At 42.4% G+C, this 20,303-nt stretch overlaps 2 protein-coding genes across 9 annotated transcripts; both read right to left on the reverse strand.

Moving 5' to 3' along the window:
* Positions 1-923: 923 nt before the first annotated feature.
* Positions 924-6,131, reverse strand: LOC136549700 (sec-independent protein translocase protein TATC, chloroplastic-like). The gene is made up of 4 exons (XM_066541075.1): positions 5,744-6,131; positions 3,926-4,215; positions 2,175-2,465; positions 924-1,254 (listed from the first exon to the last, which is right to left on the reverse strand). Exons 1-4 carry the CDS (start codon positions 6,012-6,014, stop codon positions 1,045-1,047), a joined length of 1,062 nt encoding a protein of 353 aa, XP_066397172.1. The 5' UTR covers positions 6,015-6,131; the 3' UTR covers positions 924-1,044.
* A 1,118-nt stretch (positions 6,132-7,249) lies between these two features.
* On the reverse strand, positions 7,250-13,531 carry LOC136549707 (heat stress transcription factor A-9-like). 8 transcript variants are annotated; one of them, XR_010782006.1, is made up of 5 exons: positions 13,009-13,531; positions 10,827-11,724; positions 9,026-9,094; positions 8,327-8,415; positions 7,251-7,557 (listed from the first exon to the last, which is right to left on the reverse strand). XR_010782006.1 is itself a non-coding variant. In XM_066541087.1 (4 exons), exons 1-3 carry the CDS (start codon positions 13,333-13,335, stop codon positions 9,072-9,074), a joined length of 1,248 nt encoding a protein of 415 aa, XP_066397184.1. In that variant the 5' UTR covers positions 13,336-13,531; the 3' UTR covers positions 8,164-8,406; positions 9,026-9,071. The 8 variants fall into 8 exon arrangements, 4 of the variants coding, with proteins under 4 accessions (XP_066397184.1, XP_066397195.1, XP_066397213.1 ...); XR_010782000.1 differs by having other exon boundaries at positions 7,253-7,557; positions 8,327-8,406; XR_010782012.1 differs by lacking the exon at positions 9,026-9,094 and having other exon boundaries at positions 7,250-7,557.
* Between the last annotated feature and the right edge of the window lie 6,772 nt (positions 13,532-20,303).

Genomic DNA, 20,303 nt, shown 5'->3' on the forward strand with positions numbered 1-20,303 from the left:
TTAAAACAGCCAGGAGACTGATTTGATTGTCCAGTACGAATTCAGTTTGAGTTATGGTTGAAATTGCAGATTATCTGAGAACGACACTTCTTCTATATTATTATTGGGTACAATCGCAAAAAAAAAAAGGTACTGATGAGAAAGCCCGAGAGCCTACCAAAACAGCTGATAATACAACTTCTTTACACTTTTTGGCTCTTTTTTACTTCAAATCACTCAGTGAACAACTAATTTGCTGTGTATCATTTTCAATCCAATCTGAATCAGTGAACAACTAATTTGCTGTGTATTCATTCACTGAAATGTAACTTTGTAGCAGAGTGGGACAATGTGGCATCTTGATGAAGTCGAAGCAAAAGATCAATCAATCCGTCTTGGAGACGTCGGTTGCAGGGTCATCACCGGCCGAAGAATCAACTGTCCAATCATGACAGGATTAGCCTCCATGGCCGGCGGCTGCTAGTGCTGCCGATGGAGACGTGACTGGTTGGCCTGTGATCAAGGGCAGCTAGGATGGATCCAATCACACAACTGTTGAGTTTGCTTTGGATAGATGAGTGTTTTAGTGATTTCCACGATAAGATCCAATCACACGAGTGTTGCTGCTGCGGCCAGGGATCACGTCTGGGAAGGCTCCTGTAATTGCGGCGCTTCTCAAACCTACAAGGACAATGATCATTGCTATGCTGGGGGGATCAAGCCGAGGGACTCCGAGTCGATGGACCACGAGCCGAGCGCCGGCACGTGTCGCCTCTACGCCTGCCTGCCGGTCGTGACTGGATTTGTTACGTTGGTCTCATGGGAGCGCCATGGAGGCCTTCTGCCTTTTGCGATTGAGCGCCACTGAATGCATTCATTTGTTACTTCAACACCGGTAGATGAAACTGATTAACCGTCTGCTCTATTTTCTACTGCTCGTGAACTTTAGAAAGTGAAATGATAACAATATCATCTGCTGATCAAACAGAGTGAATTCATTTTTTACAAGACTAGGTTACAGAGGGACTCTTGCTTTCTGGAGCACCATCACCTTGCATGAACCAGTTATCGCCCAATTAGCTTGACCATCCATGCACCACCCAAGTATAAACCAAGCAAAGGACCAGCCAAGAGCATTTGTGTCAACGGATCCGTCGAAGGTGTAAGCACAGCAGCAGCAACAACAGCACCAACAACAACATATCTCCAGATCGAAAGCATTTGGTCACTAGAAACCAATCCGAGTTGTCCCAGCAAAAGCTGGATAACAGGGACCTGGAACAGAAATACCATGAAAAATATATAAAAGTCAACATATGGTTCTCTATGAGATTCTTCAGTTATCACAGTTCACTTTATCTCTATATTCGTATAAAAAATAACTTGTGGTCCTTCTAATAACTCAAATAGGTGCCCACTAGCATCAAAAGCAGCATCCATATATGTTATTATTTGTTATTGGATAACACTAAATGGAATAGCAATCGATATTACACAAATGATATAATAAAACACACAAATTTTGAGTTCTGATACTCATCACAAACTAGCTTCAGTGCGGATCATGCATGATAGGATCCTTTTGGGTTCACCAACTTAACTGCATATTTAGTGCTATGAGTCGAGATTACCATAATGAGGTTAAAAAACTAGACCAATGGAATGAAGCTGCAAAACTTAATCGGTTCAGAACCAATTTTGAAAGTTTTCACGCTCAAGTTTGTGATGTTAGCTTTTGAGCTAACTGTTCGGCTTGCAGCCATAATTGTGTGATACCACATTTTCACTTTCCCTAATACTCCAATAAACATGTCGTACACACATACTCTTATTAAATCGCACATTAGTTGTACTGACCAATTTGGGTGCTACAGCCACACTTTGGTGTGAAAGTTTCGGCAATGTGTGGCATTAATCTCAACAGCCTATGTTTTCAACGAGAAATTTCACCAACAAAAATAGTCAACTCTTTCTTCACTTAAAAACATATTCCAACCTAAAGGTGGTACAAGAAAACTTATTGTATCAACATAAATGCAGATGATCTTAAATTCTTAACGCTAAACAATAAAGTTGGTTTCCGGAGAAGTATGTGTTAATGATCCCGTTACGTCACAAACAAAAAAGAAAACACATTACTACAACTCGCGTTCAAAAAACACATTAGTACAACATATGCAGGGAGACTTGTTTACCTGAAACGACAAACCTGTGCTAAACATCAGCACAAGTATGAATTCAAAGTACTGGTCTATTGACCACAACGATTCCACTGCCCCATCTGCATAATTCACAAAGAAGTTCAACGCAGCAGGGCTGAGAACCGTGTAGGAGAAGAAAATGCCTAGGTAGAATAGAACAGAAGAACCCAACACAATAGGCCCGAGAAATTTCCGCTCGTCCCTTGTTAAACCTGGGATAACAAATGCAATGATCTCATACAAAATGATAGGACTTCCAAGTAAAAGGCCACAATAACCTGAAACCTGCATGGGATTGAAGATAATGAGATAATTAACATTTTAATTTTGTAATGACCACTACAAAATAAAGCTGACATAGAGTATGGAAATTGCATGAGAATGGTAATATAGGCTTGTTGTGCAGAGCTCCACCTTCAATAAATATGTGGATTTCCTGGAGCTAGGTATTTCTAACCCTAGAAACTTTGTGGAGCTGGAGCTGGAGCTGGAGCTGGAGGTGGGGTACACCTGAGTTGTTGGTTGAACTGTTTTCTTTCTATTCTAGACAAAAGTTACAGTCCCAAGATTCATGATTTTAGCATATGAAGTCAAGATCTCAGGTGAATCTCGGAGCTAAAGCTGTGCCAAACAGGGCCTATGAAACAACATTCACTTTGAATTTGCCTCCTGTAGACTAGCAACACTGATGAAATTTAGCGGAATTGAGAGCTGTTCATGGGCCAGTGTATGGAGCAGTTGTCGATAGTTATCCACCTTATCATGGATGAAATCATTAAATCATAGAACAATGAACAGCTATACTACAAACCTGTTATCAAAGAGGTACTATGTAACATAACTTTGAACACTATTTACTCAAGTATGAATGTCTGGTCAGCAAAGCCCTGGTGGCCAGGTAGGCAGTAGCTATTTTGGATGATGAAGCCAACTGGTTTCCACAAGGAGATCGTTTAAGAGAAACTTTATTAGCAAAAGGATTTGTAATTAGATTGGATTCTATTTGTAAAGAATCAATCTACTAACAGCTGAAGCATATACAACATGACTAACTGATTGAAAAATTATATTCCACCAATGAGCCCAGTATCCTTTCATGAATTTAATCTAACATCCCTTTCCCCTCCACACTAACCTTGCTTCACCTCACTAAATAGTGAGAGATTTCCCTGCACTAGCTAAGCCAATATGTGCATCGGTCTTCAAATTTTGTGTATGCAGACATGTTCATTAGGTACTTGCAATTTTGAATTCTAATTTAGTAAGGTGAAAAAAAGGCACCTAGGTATATGGACTTTGCAGTTAAGCTTTCCAACCATGTGTGAGAAGATTTTCATCTGTATGGTCTTTGGGACTACCAGCGGATGTGGTTTGCACAAATATGATAAAAAGTCACACAACCTGACTCAGATACATGCACCCCCTGCGCACCATGTGGGACCACAATCAACTCCAGATTGGATCACACATTGCTAGAATCATGAAATAAGAAAGAGCCTGTTCCAGTGCATTGCACGTTGCTATAACAATCAGAATGTAGAAATGAATTCTGTGGATGATTTCCTCAAGACAAGATACAAACCATGCAATCAAATATTACATAGGAAAAAAAGCTACTTGGATATAGGATTGACATGCATTATTCTGAATTCAAAAGAGAACGGGGCGGAGAGTAGTAGAAACGATAATATTGTTAAGACAAATTTTAAATGCTAGAATGTTCACTCAGATTTCTGGAGTCTCACCTTTAATGTTGTAAAGAAAAATTCCCCAGGCGAGAGCTGCAAAAACCGAACACCCTGAACAGTCACTGGGGCCTCTAGAAAAATAACCAAATCTTTTGAAAAAGCAAAACAGCCTAGTATCGCAGCCCCAACAGCCAAAACTGAGATGAAAATCCTCTCACGAATCTCCTCTAGATGATCAAATATACTCATCTCCTTATCATCTGGAAGTAAGTCTTTGCTTGGATAAAGAAAATTATACAGAGCACTCTGTTCTTCCTCTGAGGGGCCTCCGAAGGAACCATTTTCCACTGCAAAAGGTAAGTTTGAGTTGTAAATTAGTCAATCAATATTCTGGGTGCAGCTATGTCACATACTCCAGAAATAGAACTCTAGCAAGGTATAATCAAATAGACAAAAGATAATTCATCATGTACAACAACAACAACAACAACAACAACAAAGCCTTTAAGTCCCAAACAAGTTGGGGTAGGCTAGAGTTGAAACCCAACAGAAGCAATCAAGGTTCAGGCACTATGAGATACTAAAAAAAATAGCTCAGGCCAGTACAACTAAAAATGGTGCAGTATGAGATACAATTTACTATAGTAATTGCCTTGCCAGCTCACCTTTACATTTTTTATTTCCTTTATTTAACTCAAGCTGTAGTACACCAATGAGCCAGAACAGCACCTTAATGTTGAACAAGATATATTTCTTTTAATGTCTAGCTTTATGTGCTCCCTCTGTTTCTTTTATTAGGCATGCACACACGTTTCAAGATTTATTTTTTTTGAAAACCAACACGTTTCAAGATTTGAACTTCATGATTCTTTACTGGGGATTCTCTTAACAATAATTATACATGGATGGTGCCATTGCATTCATATATGAATTTAATTTTCTACGATCAGGATTTAGCGTTTTTTTTTTTTTGGAAAAGGGAAATCCATTCATTCATTATAAGAAGAGTATATTATGAACATCTTATAGGAGAAAATAATGGCCAAAGTATAATGTTAGAGAGCACAATGAGCCCACACCATATATTTTGAACGGAAGAAGCATTAGTAAGAGTATATTTGGTAGTTAGGGATATTGAAATCCCATTTGCCATATGTATCCGGGAGGTGTCTTGTACCCCAATTCTTGCACTCTATTAATACTACCCAAGAGCTCAATGCAATACATCCCACGCATTATACGCTATCACGAGTTTAGGGTTTTGATCCTGAGCCGAGGCTTCCACTGCCACTGTGACTGCGGAGGATGTTAAGTGTATATTGGGGTATCTCCAGATATGGAACTACATGAGTCCATCTCTCGTATCCAGAAATTTTGTTGGATACCTGATTTTTTGCTTGGTTTGCTACCAATACCTCTTCGGTGGTTGGTCCTTCAGTATCTGACACGAGGAACTAGGAAGAAGAAATAGGCACTCAAATTCGGCTCGATGAGGACTTGAAACTTGGGTGGTGTGGGCATACATCCACACCGACAACCAACTGAGCAAGGATCTGACACATATGCATCCCTACACTAGCTGACAACATAACACAACGTTTTAGGTACAGTGGACATTAAACCTATCTTCTATTAGTTTTTTTAATTGGAAGTCAGAATTCTGACATTTCTCAACCGGTTGTTTCTGTAGATTAGGAATTTTCATGAGACTCCGTGATACGATCCCTCCTACGACAAACAATGTGAGCTCATATCCAGCATATGACTGAATTGTCTAGGATCTCCACCGCAGCACCAGAGTAGTGCTAACTAAAGAGTCTGTCTATACGGTGCTCGAGTGTTCCAGTAAAAGGGCGGGCGTAATGTCAGGCGTACCAGGAGGTGGGTCCTCGAGTGCGGCGCCGATGCCGCTGGACGGAGACTCCTTCTTTGGCAGTGGGCCATCCTCCCGGGGCCCGCCGTCCCCGTCGACGGCAGCGCAGCGGAGGCGCTGCCGGCGGCGGCGCTCGGGCTCGAGCGCCGCGGCAGCTAGCGATAATAGAGGCAGGTTGCGCTGGCGCAGGAGGGGCCCGCTCTGGCGGAAGAGGACGCCACCGGGGTGCAACTGCGGCGGCGGGTGCCAAAGCAGCGCACCTGCGCTTCCCATCCCCGTTCCCGTATGCTCCTCGCCGTTCCTCTGGTGCGCAGTGCGCTACTCGGAGAAAGAGATACCCGGTGGCGGACAGACGATGTCACGATACTATCTCGCTCGGTCGTCGGAGCTGTCTTCCCCTTCTTCTTATCTACAGACCTACAGTCAGTCAAAGAGAGCCGTACGGCTTTCTCGACGCCTAGCGTGGCCACGGTGATAAATTCTCATGCGTTCCTGCCGGACATCGGGACAAATAAATGACCCGTTTCTTTCTTATAAAAAAAATTTCGTTCCCTAACCGGCCCTTGTTTAGTTCACCAAAACTCCCAATTTTGACACTATACAAAAAGAAGATTCTTCGTCACATTAAACTTGCGGTACATACATGGAGTACTAAATGTTGACGAAATCAAAAACTAATTGCACAGTTTAGTTGTACTTTGCGAGACGAACGTTTTGAGCCTAATTAGTCAACGATTGGACAATTATTACCAAATAAAAACAAAACACTACAGTGTAGCTACAGTGCCGGTGAATTCCGCCGGCGCCGAATCTGGCCGGAACTAAACGCGGCCCAAATGACTCGCACTCACCGCCGTCGTCAGACGCCGCCGCGGAGGGGAAGCGGAGCACGACGCGGAGGCTGAGCCCCAACGCGGCGCGCGACTAGGATAGCGCTGCGGCCTGGAGGAGGAGAGGATGGAGAAGGGTGGTGGGGCCCACAGGGGCAAAATTGTCTTTTCACAGCGCAGTTAACGGTGGCCGGATGGAAAATACAACGGGGTGTCACGTAAGGAATGAAAATTGAACTCGATGTCAAATAGAGAACGAAAAATTTTTAAGGACCAAGAAAGAAACGAGTCATTTCTCTGGCGTCAATAAGGAATTCTCTCATAAAACATACGCACTCGCGTGCTACAAGTAATAAAACAGTCAAATTTCTCATGGGTTCCTGCGAGATGTCAGCATTACAAAATATTACTCATAGCATAGTACTCTTTTCAGTCCCAAAATAAAATATCATTCTCACTTTCTCAGCAGTCAAACATTTTAACTTTGACCAAATATATATAATTTATGATACATAATAAGTATTATTAAATTAATTATTGAAATATATTTTGACAATAAACTCTTTTGGAGATATAAGTGTTACTAATGTTTTCTATAAATCTAGTTAAAGTTAAAAGAAAGTTTGATGGCACCAAACTCAAAGCAACACTTGTTCAGTTATTCTGGGCCAGAGAGTACTTCCTCCTTTCACGTGTCGCCTAAATTTTCATGCATATTAGTAATATTTATAGCGTAAACACACGCATCATGTGTGGTTTGTTTAGATGTTCACATATCGATTAGTTTTAAAAAGTAAATGTTAATCGATGAAATTTCTATAGCAATATCTAGTATTAAAATATGACTAGTTTTAATTAGGATTTAAAATTCAAGAATAATGACGATTCTAATTTATGGCGTAACTTCGTCTTCGACGTTTCTTGCACTTCTACGAGTAGCAACGAGCCCTTAGTTTGGTGTACTATTTGCTCGTGATGGGTGTTTGCTGTGAGTGCAGATAAAGACGAAAGATTCTATGAGAGATTGCAGGTAGGATGAAAACATGTGTAAAATAAAGGCAGCTATGAAAGATTCTACTCCGTTCGCTTCGCTGAAAAAACAAACCGAAACACTGATTCTAGAATGATTTGTTATGAAAAAAAAATATTGTTCTGACTAGAAAAACATAAGTTAAAAAGTATGGATTATGAGACAATCGATAAGAGCCTACCTGTTTACTTTTATTGCCACCTTCATTACTTTTATTGCCACCTTCATCACGTGGATATGTCTAATTTGATATACTGTAAGGATTTACTTACCGATAGGTTCTTGCATATGGTTAGATTGGGTTAGCTTGCTTTTCCCAATTATCAATTATTAAGATATATAATGTACTCGAATATTCTCTTCTGGGGACATCCACGACACCCACACCTAGGAAGCTCGTTTTGTTATCGTCCGCAACAAAGGCCATGTTCGCTTCTCTTTTTCAGCTTGTTTTTTAGCTGAAATAGTGTTTTTCTCTCACGACAAATCAGCTGAAACAGTAGTTTCGACTTGTTTTTTCAACGAAGCGAACGGGGCCAAAAATATTCAAAATTGCTCCATGTTCATCCAATACAACAGTATATACAACATGATCAATGTTACATTGCGTTATGGGTGTAGCTAGGACAATAAGACCTGGGACAAAAAACAAAAACCTTGTCCTACTGCCTTAAATGAGTAAACTAGTCAACATGTGTTTCTGTATTTTTTTCGTATTAGTATACCGAATTCTGAGTAATCCCGACGTCTTCAGGCTCCCAATGGTGGCTAACCTGCCAGTCTCAAGATTCTGTTCATCACAAATCTGCAGAAACTGAAGCCACATCAGTAACGGGAACCACATTGCTACTTGCAACTTGCAACTTACAAGTTGCAACTGATGATAACGAGGCCATGAGGGATAAAGAGATGTGAATAAAATGAATGCAACCAACTTGGTATATACTTCTTTATGTTTCAACTAAATGCAATATTTTTAAGGCAGTTCTCATATTTTTTTATACATAGTTACATACTTACAAGAAATGCTCAATCACTTATCCGTTTTTCAGTTTTTTATACAATAAGGTAAGCTTATTTACTCAGTGTCAAAGAAAGGAATATGTTCCTGTCAAAGTTAAATGACAGTCATATCGATGTAAGTATATTATGTGCCGGAAAGACCGAAAGAGAAATCAAAGGGACCCACATCAAAATGTATTTTGATGCCAGAGGACTTGCTTATGCAAGAGACATGGACAGGTCAAGCCGTAACTATGATCTAGATGAAAAGCAGTCAGTAATGACTTATATTCTGAAAGGAACCTATGTAATAGTGAAGGGGTCAAATAAATGGATGACCCTGGTTTGTGTTTGATCATGCAAAGTAATAGTAAAGTTCATGAATAGAACACAGCGCAAAGGGCTTTTAAATTGTAAAGCACCTCTATCCACTAATGTTACTGGACAAACATTCTCTGGGACCACCGCTCATGCTTCAGTTATGACATCAGCTGAAACAACAGACCGTTTAATAAATTAGGACTGCTGGATAGAGAACAGTACACAAAAAATAAAGCATATGACAATAGGTTGTAAATGTAAATCAATTGCATGTCCAGCTTTCAAATCAGAATTTGCCATGGATAACCATAGGTTAAAGAATCACTCCCTCTGATTTCAAATGTAGGTCACTGTAGGATTCAGGCCAGTCAAACTAATTCAACTTGGCCCATAAATACATTCAAAATTATATGCTCCTATTCCAGCTGTTGGGTTAATCGTTGTACTTCAATTTCTTTGTGAGGTTTATGTCGCCTATCGGTTTCTTCATTGTTACCATATAGACATCTAAGCACATGTGTGCCCGTGCATGGTAAATAGGGGATTACAATACACAGTTGATGTCATTACATTCACGACTGAAAGAATTTCATAACTATAATTTCTTTATATAAAATAGTACCCCCTCCTTTCCATATGGTACGTCGTTTTGGCTTTTCTACATACATAGTTTTTTACTATGTATCTAGACATAGTGTATATAGGTGCATAGTAAAAACAATATATCTAGAAAAAACCAAAACGACTTACAATTTTGAATAGAGGGAGTATAGTTTCCCACGAAGTTGGAAGTAGAAGTTCTTGGGTATACAAGTGTGTCTTGAATGAGGGAATAAAACATTTTCCTGCACCTCAACTTGCTATATCATGTAGACCTATATTTGACCCTTGTACAATTCCTTTCCCTTTTTCTTTTCTGTAACTAATGACTTGCACTCCCACATTTCTTTTTGTAAGACATGAACCCTTGTACAAATCCTTTTCCTGTTTCATTTTCTGTAACAACTAATGAATTGTACTCCCACATTTCTTTTTGTAAGGCATGAATGCATTCAGATTCAAACCTCGTAATTTTCAACTAACAATAAACCTTACAGGAGAGTTTGTTATACAGATTCAAACCTCGTAATTTTCAACTAACAATAAGCCTTCCAAGAGAGTTTGTTATACAAAAGGGATATTATTAATTCGTATTCGCAAGCACTGTCTTATGATTAGGAGTTTGTTGCCAGAAACATTATCACATAAGAGAAATTATAGATTATAGCTAAATATAACTTTGGAGATCGCATTGAGTCAAACAATGCCTTATACTTTGATGAAACAGAGTAAACCAAAACAGAGCATGCTCCTTTCCTACTGTTTTGTGTCTGATGAAACTAATCCTGAACTACAGGCCTAGCTGTGAAAGGAATTGTGACTGCTCAATGATTTGGTATAGCAAAATAGCAGTTATTTATCTGCTTCTGTGCACTGTTTCTACTTTCTACTAACATAGGGCGTACCCAGTGCAGAGAGCTCCCGCTCTATGCGGGGTCTGGGGAAGGGTGTTAGTGGCAAGCCTTACCCTCGCCTGTGCAATGCGAGGAAACCGCGACTCGAACCCGGGACCTTCCGGTCACAGGCGGTAAGACTCTACCGCTTGCACCAGGCCCGCCTTTCTACTTTCTACTAACATAAATGGAATGAAAACCCGTGCACCCTAGCAAGTGACCAAACAGTAACAGAAATGTGACCCAAGTATTTTGTTTTTGCAAATTCCTAGTATATGACTGACCACAACCGGATCAGTACTAATGGACATCAGATGCATAGTTTTCCCTTTACCTTAAGACACAGGCAACTAGGCACAGAAATTCAACAGTAAAATAAGATTACATTTGCATATGTCAATTTACATACCATATTGAGGATTTTTGCAATTCTGTTGTGCTTCCATCTGACAGTCCTGCTCTAGCCGTGGACGATCATAACCATAATCTTCAACTGTTAGAGGAGGGTCCACTTGAAAGTTCTGCTCTGGCTGTTGAAGAATGTACTCTAGTTCATCACCAAATATATCCATGTCATCCCATTCACATAGAGCAGAGGTGTCAGTAAAATCATTCCCAGTTGAATCAAGGGTATCAACATTGTTTGAAGTCATTTCTACATCCATGGGCATCTCAAGTGCAGGGCTTGAAACTGGTTGTGCAGGGCTTGAAACTGGTTGTGCATGGGTTGAATAGATAGCTTCATTTGCTGGTATTGGTTGATTGGAAGTTTCAGGAACAGGAGGACGATATTGAATAATTTGCGCGCCTCCACCAGAAGTCTCCTGATCATCTACAGGACCATGTTCCAGAGCTTGGAACCTTCTTTTCCTGTTACCGTCATCATTCCACCAGTTACTCCTGCGCTGCTGCTGCACGAGCTGGTTGAGGAAATCTGGATTCTGGACAACTATTGCCAAAAGTGCCATCATCTGCTGCTGGTTCTGTTCCATCACACGGAGGCGTTGAATTAAATTCTGCACTTCAAGGCTGGATGATTGCTGGTACTGCCTCAGATCTACAAGCTGCTGCATTAGAAGGGCCTTGTCCCTCTTAAGTGTCTCAACCTCCTTTTCAAGGCCACCATATTTTCCTATCTCAATATTCTCAGTGCCAGGTGCAGTTTTGACAGGCACCGACTGCAGATCACTAGGTACATCCTGAGAGGATTTCTTCTTTCTCTTGATGGTCTTCAGAAGATGTTTTTGGCCCCTAACAAAACCTTCATTCGCCCATTCCCATCTATCTGGATCAACTTTATGAAATCCCTGATAATGAAAAAGAACACTAGTAAATTCGTGAAACAACAGAAGTTAAGTTTCAACATGAACTTACAGCATAAACCGTGCGGACAAAATAATAGTTAGTTTGACGCAAATTATTTTCAACATAATATAGTAGTTAAGCAATGGTTCTATTTCTATATACACAATTACAGTCTAGTTACATGCTTCATGCACGAGTTTGAGTAAATGCCTGAAGAGGGAAAAAGCATGGAACTAATACCATAGGTCACTATTTCAGTACAAGCATAAAGTTTCATGCAAACAATTAGCAGTAGCTTCATCCAATAGAGCATCAGGCTAGGATGCTAGTAAAGTAGCAGGGCAATAGAATCCTTTGTATTGTTGTGAAGTTCACTAGGTTACAGAATCCATCGATCTTCTGATAAGGTGCAGAAAAATTTGAACTGGTTGCAGAAGAACAAAAAAAAAAAAGGATCCCTGATGGCAGGTCCTGTATGCATTAAGGTCTGTATTGAGCAATTGGCCAAAAGAGACCTCCAGAAGCTTGCAACTGAATTCAACTATTCAGTTTTGCTTTCGGAAGTACAGAGCAGAAGTAACTAAAAATTGGCGCATCCAGCTATTCAGTGATAGACTGATAGATAACCTCAATACAAGTATACAAGAAGCAATGAAGCATCAAACTGCAAAATGACAGAATATATCAAATGACATCACGGGAAGTTGCTGAAGCAACAACAAATCCAAGGAGACTGTTTCATCAGAAGTCATTGCAAGTTCTATGGTCGCAAAGTTCACTAGGTGACAGAACCCAATGAGCTTATGATAAGGCGCACAAAATTTCAAACTGGTTGTACAAGAACAATAAAGGATCCCCGATGGTATGTGTTATGCATTAAGGTCTATATTGAGCAATTTACTGAAAGAGATCTCGTGAACAATCTATACAAGTCCATCACCAAAAACTTCCAACCAAATTCAACATTCAGTTTTGTTTTCGGAGAACCAGCTATTTGGTTATATAAAATCTCAAATGACATCAAGAGAAGTTGCTGAAGTGCCGACAAATTGAAGGAGATCAGCATTCCTTATCCAAAAAAAAAGGAGACTAGCATTCCTTATCCAAAAAGAAAAGGAGACTAGCATTTTCCATAATCAGAAGGTATTGCAAGTACTAGCTAGCCGTATTACCGAATCTGCTGCAAACCAACAATCGCGTCTAATCAGCGCAAAACCACATCGATTTCGAGCACGGGGAACTAACATGTAGGCATATATAGTGTTAGGGATCAGGGTAATTCTCACGTAGGTGTTGAGCTGGCGTATGAAGCTGGTGAAGTGGTTGTGCTTGAAGTGCCGCGGCAGCAGGTCGCGCTCGAAGACGTGCGAGTCCCAGATCACAAAGCTGCCGCCGGTGGCGCTCCAGGAGATGACCGCGTCGATGGCCGGGTCGGAGACCATGTCGTAGACCTTGGTCAGGAAGGGGGCCACGTCCGGAGGCTTCGGCACCACCGCCACGGGCACCGACTCCGGCGCCGCCGTCACCGGCGTGGCCTTCCCCGCCGTCTGGGCGCCGACCTCGCCGCCGGCTGGGGAGGCGGGATGTTGGGGCGACCGCTTCTTGGAGCCCATCGCGACGGACGATGCGAAAACCCTAGAGGATTTTTGGTTGGAGGGAGGCCTTCGAGTCGAGATTGAGGCGGCTGCGCCGGAGAGGCTTCGAGATTGAGGCGGCTGCGGGACGGGAGAAGTCGGGAAGGGAAGGGACGGTACGGGAAGGGGATTTTGGTAGGGCTGCTTCGTTCAATTTCCTTTGATTTGACGATGATCTGTATGGTTCTGTGATAAGAAAGGAAAATGTGGGAGAGGATATTTATTTTTGTTAGATCATGGAAATCGCGTGGTCGGGCAATACTGTAGCTATTGTATACGAGTACGTGTTCCTTTGCCGACTCGATGACAAGTGGGGACGAAATTTGGTGGGTCCTAGGTACCAGTGATAGTGCTTGTGTACGCCGATCTCTCACTGAGGTAATTAGGCGCGTGTTTTTCCCGTATTTGGTGGGGTCGGCCTTCGTGTGGGACCGAAGAGTCAGGGAGGTTGCTGTGTCGCGCTCGAGGGTGCGGCACGATTCTTTGCTTCGCTCTTTGTCCCATGACACGTGGGGCAAAGTCGATATGGGTCCCACGAGGCAAGTTGAGAAGCTGTGGGCCTACCGGTCGTGCAGGAAGGTGCATGGTAGGGAGCAGAAGGGCCACAGCCATTGGGTCACTGACTCGTGGCCCGTAGGAGCTATTCCTCCTGTGCTGCCTTCAACCCGCGACAACTGGACAACAGGACAAGGCACGTACCGTCGTCGCCGACGTCATCGTTAGAGCGGAAGACCAATGGACCGAGCGACGCGCTTTCTCGTCTTCTTCGACTCTTCGTCCTGGGCTATGTTTAGTTCCAGATTTCTTGAATTTGACACCATGTAAAAAGAAGATTCTTTGTTATATTAAATTTGTGGTGCATGCATGGATTATTAAATGTTAACGAAATAAAAAACTAATTGCACAATTTGATTGTACTTTGCGAGACAAACGTTTTGAGCCTAATTAATCAACGATTAGACAATTATTACCAAATAAAAACAAAACGCTACAGCGTAGCTACAGTAACGCCGAATCCGGCCTCACTAAACATGGCCCTGAAGCCGGCTGGCTGCTGCCATACAAACCGCCAAGGTGACGGTCACTACCGACTACCGAATCAATTCAAACCTCCTCGCTTTTCTCACGAGCCACGAGCGAGCTGGGTCAACTTTTCGACTCCTCCCCGTTTTTTTACCGGACAAGTCGATGACGCCATGACGGTCTGGCACTGGCAGTCACCGCTGTGAGCTTGTCCGAAGACTGGGGCCGCGTTTAGTTGAGGCCGGATTCGGAGCCGGCCGATTTAGCGATTTGTTTTTATTTGGTAATAATTATTCAATTGTTGACTAATTAAGCTTAAAACGTTCATCTCGCAAAGTACAACCAAACTGTATAATTAGTTTTTGATTTCGTCAACATTTAGTACTCCATGCATATACCATAAGTTAGATGTGATGAAAAATCTTCTTTTTTATAGTGTCAAAGTTTGGATTTTTTATGAACTAAACATGGCCTGGAAAAGGTGTGCCAAGTTTCTTTGCTAGTGCTGTCCAGTTTCCATTGCGGCGCCTCATTTTCCCCTGAAACTCCAGGTACTGCAATGCAATCACGGTAGACGGTACTTAAACGCATGTTTCCATGTGTCGGAACTAAGGGGGTGTTGGTTCTGAATTAAATTTTAGTTCATATCACATCGGACGTTCAGATGCTATTTAGGAGAACTAAATATGAGTTAATTATAAAACTAATTACATAGATGGAGACTAATTTACGAGATAAATTTATTAAGCCTAATTAATCCGCCATTAGCACATATTTACTGTAGCACCACATTGTCAAATCATGGACTAATTAAGCTTAAAAAAATCGTCTCGCAAATTAGCCATAATCTGTGCAATTAGTTATTTTTTTCATCTATATTTAATACTCCATGCATGTGTCTAAACATTCGATGGGACAGGGACTAAAATTTTTTTGTAGGAACCAAACACCCCCTAAAAGCTAGTCTTATTAAGCGCGTGTTTAGTTTCAGGAAGTTGGAATTTGGGGCTACTGTAGCACTTTCGTTTTTATTTGACAATTAGTGTTCAATCATGGACTAATTAAGCTCAAAACGTTCGTCTCGCAATTTCCCACCAAACTGTACAATTAATTTTTTTCGTCTACATTTAATGCTCCATGCACAGACCGCAAACATTCGATGTGATAGGTACTGTAGCACTTTTTGGGAATTTGGGGTGTAACTAAACAAGGGCTAACTCTTGCTTTATATAGACTAATGAATTAATAACTAGTCTAGAGACTAGCGAACTACTCACTCCATTTCAAATTATAAGACGTTTTGGTTTTCTAGATACGTTGTTTTTACTATATATCTAGACATAGTATATATCTAAGTACATAGTAAAAGTTATGTATCTAGAAAAACTAAAGCACCTTATAATTTAGAACGGAGGAAGTAACAATTAGTCTGCATGTTTAAATTTTTGTAAGTACTAAAAAATAGTCAATTAACATGACCTTACTCACTACTCGCTCCAGGTAAAGGAATGACCTCCGCTTTTAGAGAAAAACCTAGACCGTTTGGCTTGTACATCAAGCAGTGGCTGCCGATATCAATGCTTCATCCCTCATCATGAACTCACTTGACGAATAGGAAAATGTCGAGACGCAGCACGGCGGCCACCAACCCACAGAAGGTACAATTCTAACTGATGCAGGAATAACAGGTGAAGCACTAAGCCACGACGATGACGACCACACCAGGAGAACACTCGGACTACCAGGCCCGCCTTTATATTGAGCCATGCTGCCGGCGTTACTGCCTGGCACTAGGTACTACACAGATGCCTCAACGACACCGGATCGTCCCAATCAGGAAAACCCTGCGGAGCAGGGTTACGTTAGGAATCTTCACCATCGACCCCCAACAACGACGGACAATCTACATCAAGGCTGTCATGACCAACTCAACATCAGTCCTCATGGCAGAAGCTGCTGCCATGGCTTTGGCCGCGCCGGTGACCTCAGCATTGAGCATACAGAACACGATCTTCCTAACAAACAATCAACTGCTTGTGTCCTTCTTCAATGGGACCGACTTCTCCTCCCCTCCTATTTGGGACATCAAGCCATTCACTCAAAGCTTCATCAACACCACCAACAATAACAATTCAAGAGTGCTCAAGGTCGCTAGAAATCAAAATGTTACTGCACACACCCCATTGTACCAACATAGTTCATGTAACCAGCTGCCCACTTAGAGTGGCACTGAACTCTATACCCTGGGAGTCCTCCCTCATTGCAGCATCTTGCTGCTAATATATTGTCAGTTATCAACAAAAAAAAAACACCATGCTCACTGCTCAAGGTCAACCTGGACAATAGCATTGCTCCGCAGCCCAGCACGCAAATTTTTTTTCCTAAGGAACGGTTGCAGATGATACAGTGCAGTCCAATAATCGCGGATCCATCCGGCCCAAAACCTGAGCCCTGTGCGGCGGATACGTGCGCTCCAATGGGCCAATACAAGCAGCGGGTAGCCGCCCAACTGGAGTTTAAAACAGGCCGAACTGCATTGGCGGCTCGCAGCCCATTCTTTATCTGCTCGATGCCCATTCGGGCCGTATTGCAGAGGATGTGTTTCCTGCAGTATTGCAGAGGATTCCTCTCAGAAAAGAAAATGCAGAGGATTTGTTTCCGTTGTAGTGCTGTGCATACAGATTACAGAACGCCAACTTTCCTATCGCTGCTTTCGTCCTTGCGCAACGTGCAAAGCACATGGAATCATCACCGACGTGCTGTTCAGATGAGAGCATCTCGCAAGTTGCAACTAGGCTCATATAAAGTATGCGTCGTGACTCGTGACCTAGGGCTTATCCTTATCGGAGACCTGTGCGTACGAGATGCCGGTTCTGCTGCTGTGCTTCACATCACATACAGAAACTTTTTTTGCTTCTGATGAAAAAATCACACGGGCTCTCACAACCGAATCAGTAGAGGGGGCAAGAAAGTTAAAGCTGCTGTTGTATGTGTATGAGTTAATGGCTGGGCTTAAGATAAATTTCCATAAGAGTGAAGTTTTGACTATTAATGATGAGGATAACTGGGCTGCTACATATGCTGAAATTTTCAATTGCCAAGTTGGGACATTCCCTATCAAGTACCCTGGGGGTACCTGTTAGTCCCAGCAGGTTACATGTGAGTGATTGGCTTCCTTTGCTGGAAAAGAGTGCTAAAAAACTTGATATTTGGAAAGGTCGTTTGATGTTTCCGTTCGTTTCGCTGAAAAAACAAGTCGAAACACTGTTCCAACCGATTTGTTGTGAGAGAAAAATACTGTTCCGGCTAAAAAAACAAACTAAAAAAGACGGATTATAAGATAAACAAACATGACCTATAGCTGGAAGAACAATCCTGATTAATTCAAGTTTGAGTAACACCCCGATATATCATATGTCCATTTACCTCTTGCCCAAAACTGTCATTAGTAAACTTGACAAGACAAGAAGATCCTTCTTTTGGCAGGGGGTGGTAAAAAAAGAAATATCATTTGATTAAATAGACTAAAATCTGTAAGAACAAGAAAAATGGTGGTTTGGGAATAAAAGATTTGAGGAAGATGAACATCAGCCTCCTGTGCAAGTGGTGGTGGAAACTTGATAATGAAGAGGGCTGTGGCAAGACATTATTAAGTATGAATATATAAAAAAAAGGATCAATTTGCACTGTGAATCATTGGCAAAATGATTCTCCAATGTGGGCTGACTTTCTAAAGATTAGAGACATTTATCTACAAGGTAGGAAAATGATAGTGAGAGATGGTAAGAAAACTTTATTTTGGAAAGTTTCTTGGTTATATGACAAGCCTCTTGTTGTGTTGTTTCCTGATCTATTCAAGCTTTGTGAACAACCTGACATCTCAGTTTATCAAGTTAGACTGGATCCTCAGGCTATTAGCTTCACTAGATGGCTGATTGATGATTTAAGAAGAATTTGGGACAAGATTATGGATACATGGGGCAGAGTAGTTCCCCTGTCTGGTAACAATGTGGTAAGATGGAGGTTTGGTAACAAAGGTCGATTTACAGTTAATTCTATATACAAGGCTTTGACAGTTAATGATGCTGGTCTTAACCATAGGAAGATTTGGAGGGGGGAAATACCAGCCAAAATTAAAATTTTCTTGTGGTTAGTAACCATAGGAAGATCAGAAGGAAATGGAATGGTGATCCAACATGTGTTTTTTGTAACAATCATGAAACTGTCTCTCATCTCTTATTTCTTGTAGCATGGCAAAGGTTGTTTGGGGTATTGTTGCCCATTGCTTTGGAGCTGACAATGTTCCCAGAAACATTGATCAGTGTTGGTCATGGTGTGAGAAATGGCTGGCTTATGGTAAACAGTTTCATGCTATTGGTATCGCTGTTATTTGTTGGGCAATATGGAAAGTGTGAAATAGTATTGTTAGTGGTGATCTCACCAGCTCGGCCCAACGGCCGAGTTGGGCCTTGACCTCAGCGCCCTGATCGGGGGCACCCAACCCTACATGGTTGGTGGGCCCCCATCACACTGCGTTATAAAGAGAGGTGGGGGTTGGCGGCTCTCTTCACGAGGTTCACCGAGCTACAGTCCCACCTGACAAAACCCTAACACCGATCTAGAGAGGGTACGCAGCCAGTGAAGAAAAGCACAACCACAAGGTTCGTCGCCGCCACTGGACCGCACCTACGACCGCTACATCACCCGACGCCCTCTGGCAACATCACCTGACGTGATGGACGGCTCTAGCAGCTCCACCAAACCCTCCGACGGTCAGAGACCACTGCCCCTCTCCCTTCTTCTCCATCTAGATCTCGCAGTTCATGTTCTAGGGTTTGTTCATCATGTTCTAGTCAAGTTGTACCCGCTAGATCTATGCCTAGTTGATCCTACAGTTACTATCAATGGTATCAGTCGAGCCTAATCTAGGCGTAGATCTAGGCTTTGGGTACAAAACCGAGTAGCAGCAAATAGAAGGAGGTGAGAGATCCGATTCGGATCTAAGCAGAGGGTTCATCGAACCCTAAACCCAAATCAGGTGAAGAAAAAGAGTAAGAAAGGGTCTCGGGTTTGAAAAGGAACTCAAACCCTAACCCTAACCCACGTAGACAACTCAGGGAAGAAGAAGAGTAGCCAAACCCTAACCCTAACTCGACCTAACCCTAACCCTAACCCAAAATTGGACAAGATCCGATAAGAATAAAAGAAGATCCAAGCAAAGAAAAGAAGGGGAAAGGGGAAGGGCTTCGGAGGCGGCTTACCTCGTTGCCCTCCACTCATCGGAGAACTCCGAGAAGTGCCTCTGTGACAATAAAGAACCTCCGTGCTAGGGCACCGCCGCTAGGCCGCTCGACGGTGGCGCGCTCACCCGTAGGGGAGTACGCGCACCGGCGAGGGGGCCGGCGACGACGCCACCACCCCTCCGCCGTGGGCCAGCTCCGGGCGCCACCGTTGCGCTCTGTCGCTCGGCTGCACTGAGAGAGAAGGGGAGGGAGAAGAGAGTGAGCTAGGGTTCAGGGGGAGCTAGCGCCGGTCGCGGTTTTGTTCATCTGAGAACAGTTGGACAACAGTCGATCTCAGATGAACGGCAGCAGAGACGTCGGGCCAAGTTTTGGCCTAGACGGGGCGTAAGCGGCAGGCCGCTTTCCCGACCTAGGCCCAAGTTGCGGCCTAGGAGGGAGCTACGTGGGCGCACGCGCAAGGCAGGCTAGGGCCTGTTTTGTTGCTTGGGCCGAGTAAACAAGTGATGCTTTGAGCCCTTTTTAGTTTTCTAAATTCTAGTGAATTTATTTCATTTCCTGGTATTTGATTAATGGCTCAAATAAAATTAGTAAAGAGAATTTTCCTGTGGGTAAAATTCACCAATTAAGTATGAGTTTTCCGCTGCAATGATCAGTTTATCCTCTAATTAATTTTTGAACCAA

The sequence above is a fragment of the Miscanthus floridulus genome, chromosome 1 (genome assembly GCF_019320115.1).
Source record: "Miscanthus floridulus cultivar M001 chromosome 1, ASM1932011v1, whole genome shotgun sequence".
NCBI classification, from domain to species: domain Eukaryota; kingdom Viridiplantae; phylum Streptophyta; class Magnoliopsida; order Poales; family Poaceae; genus Miscanthus; species Miscanthus floridulus.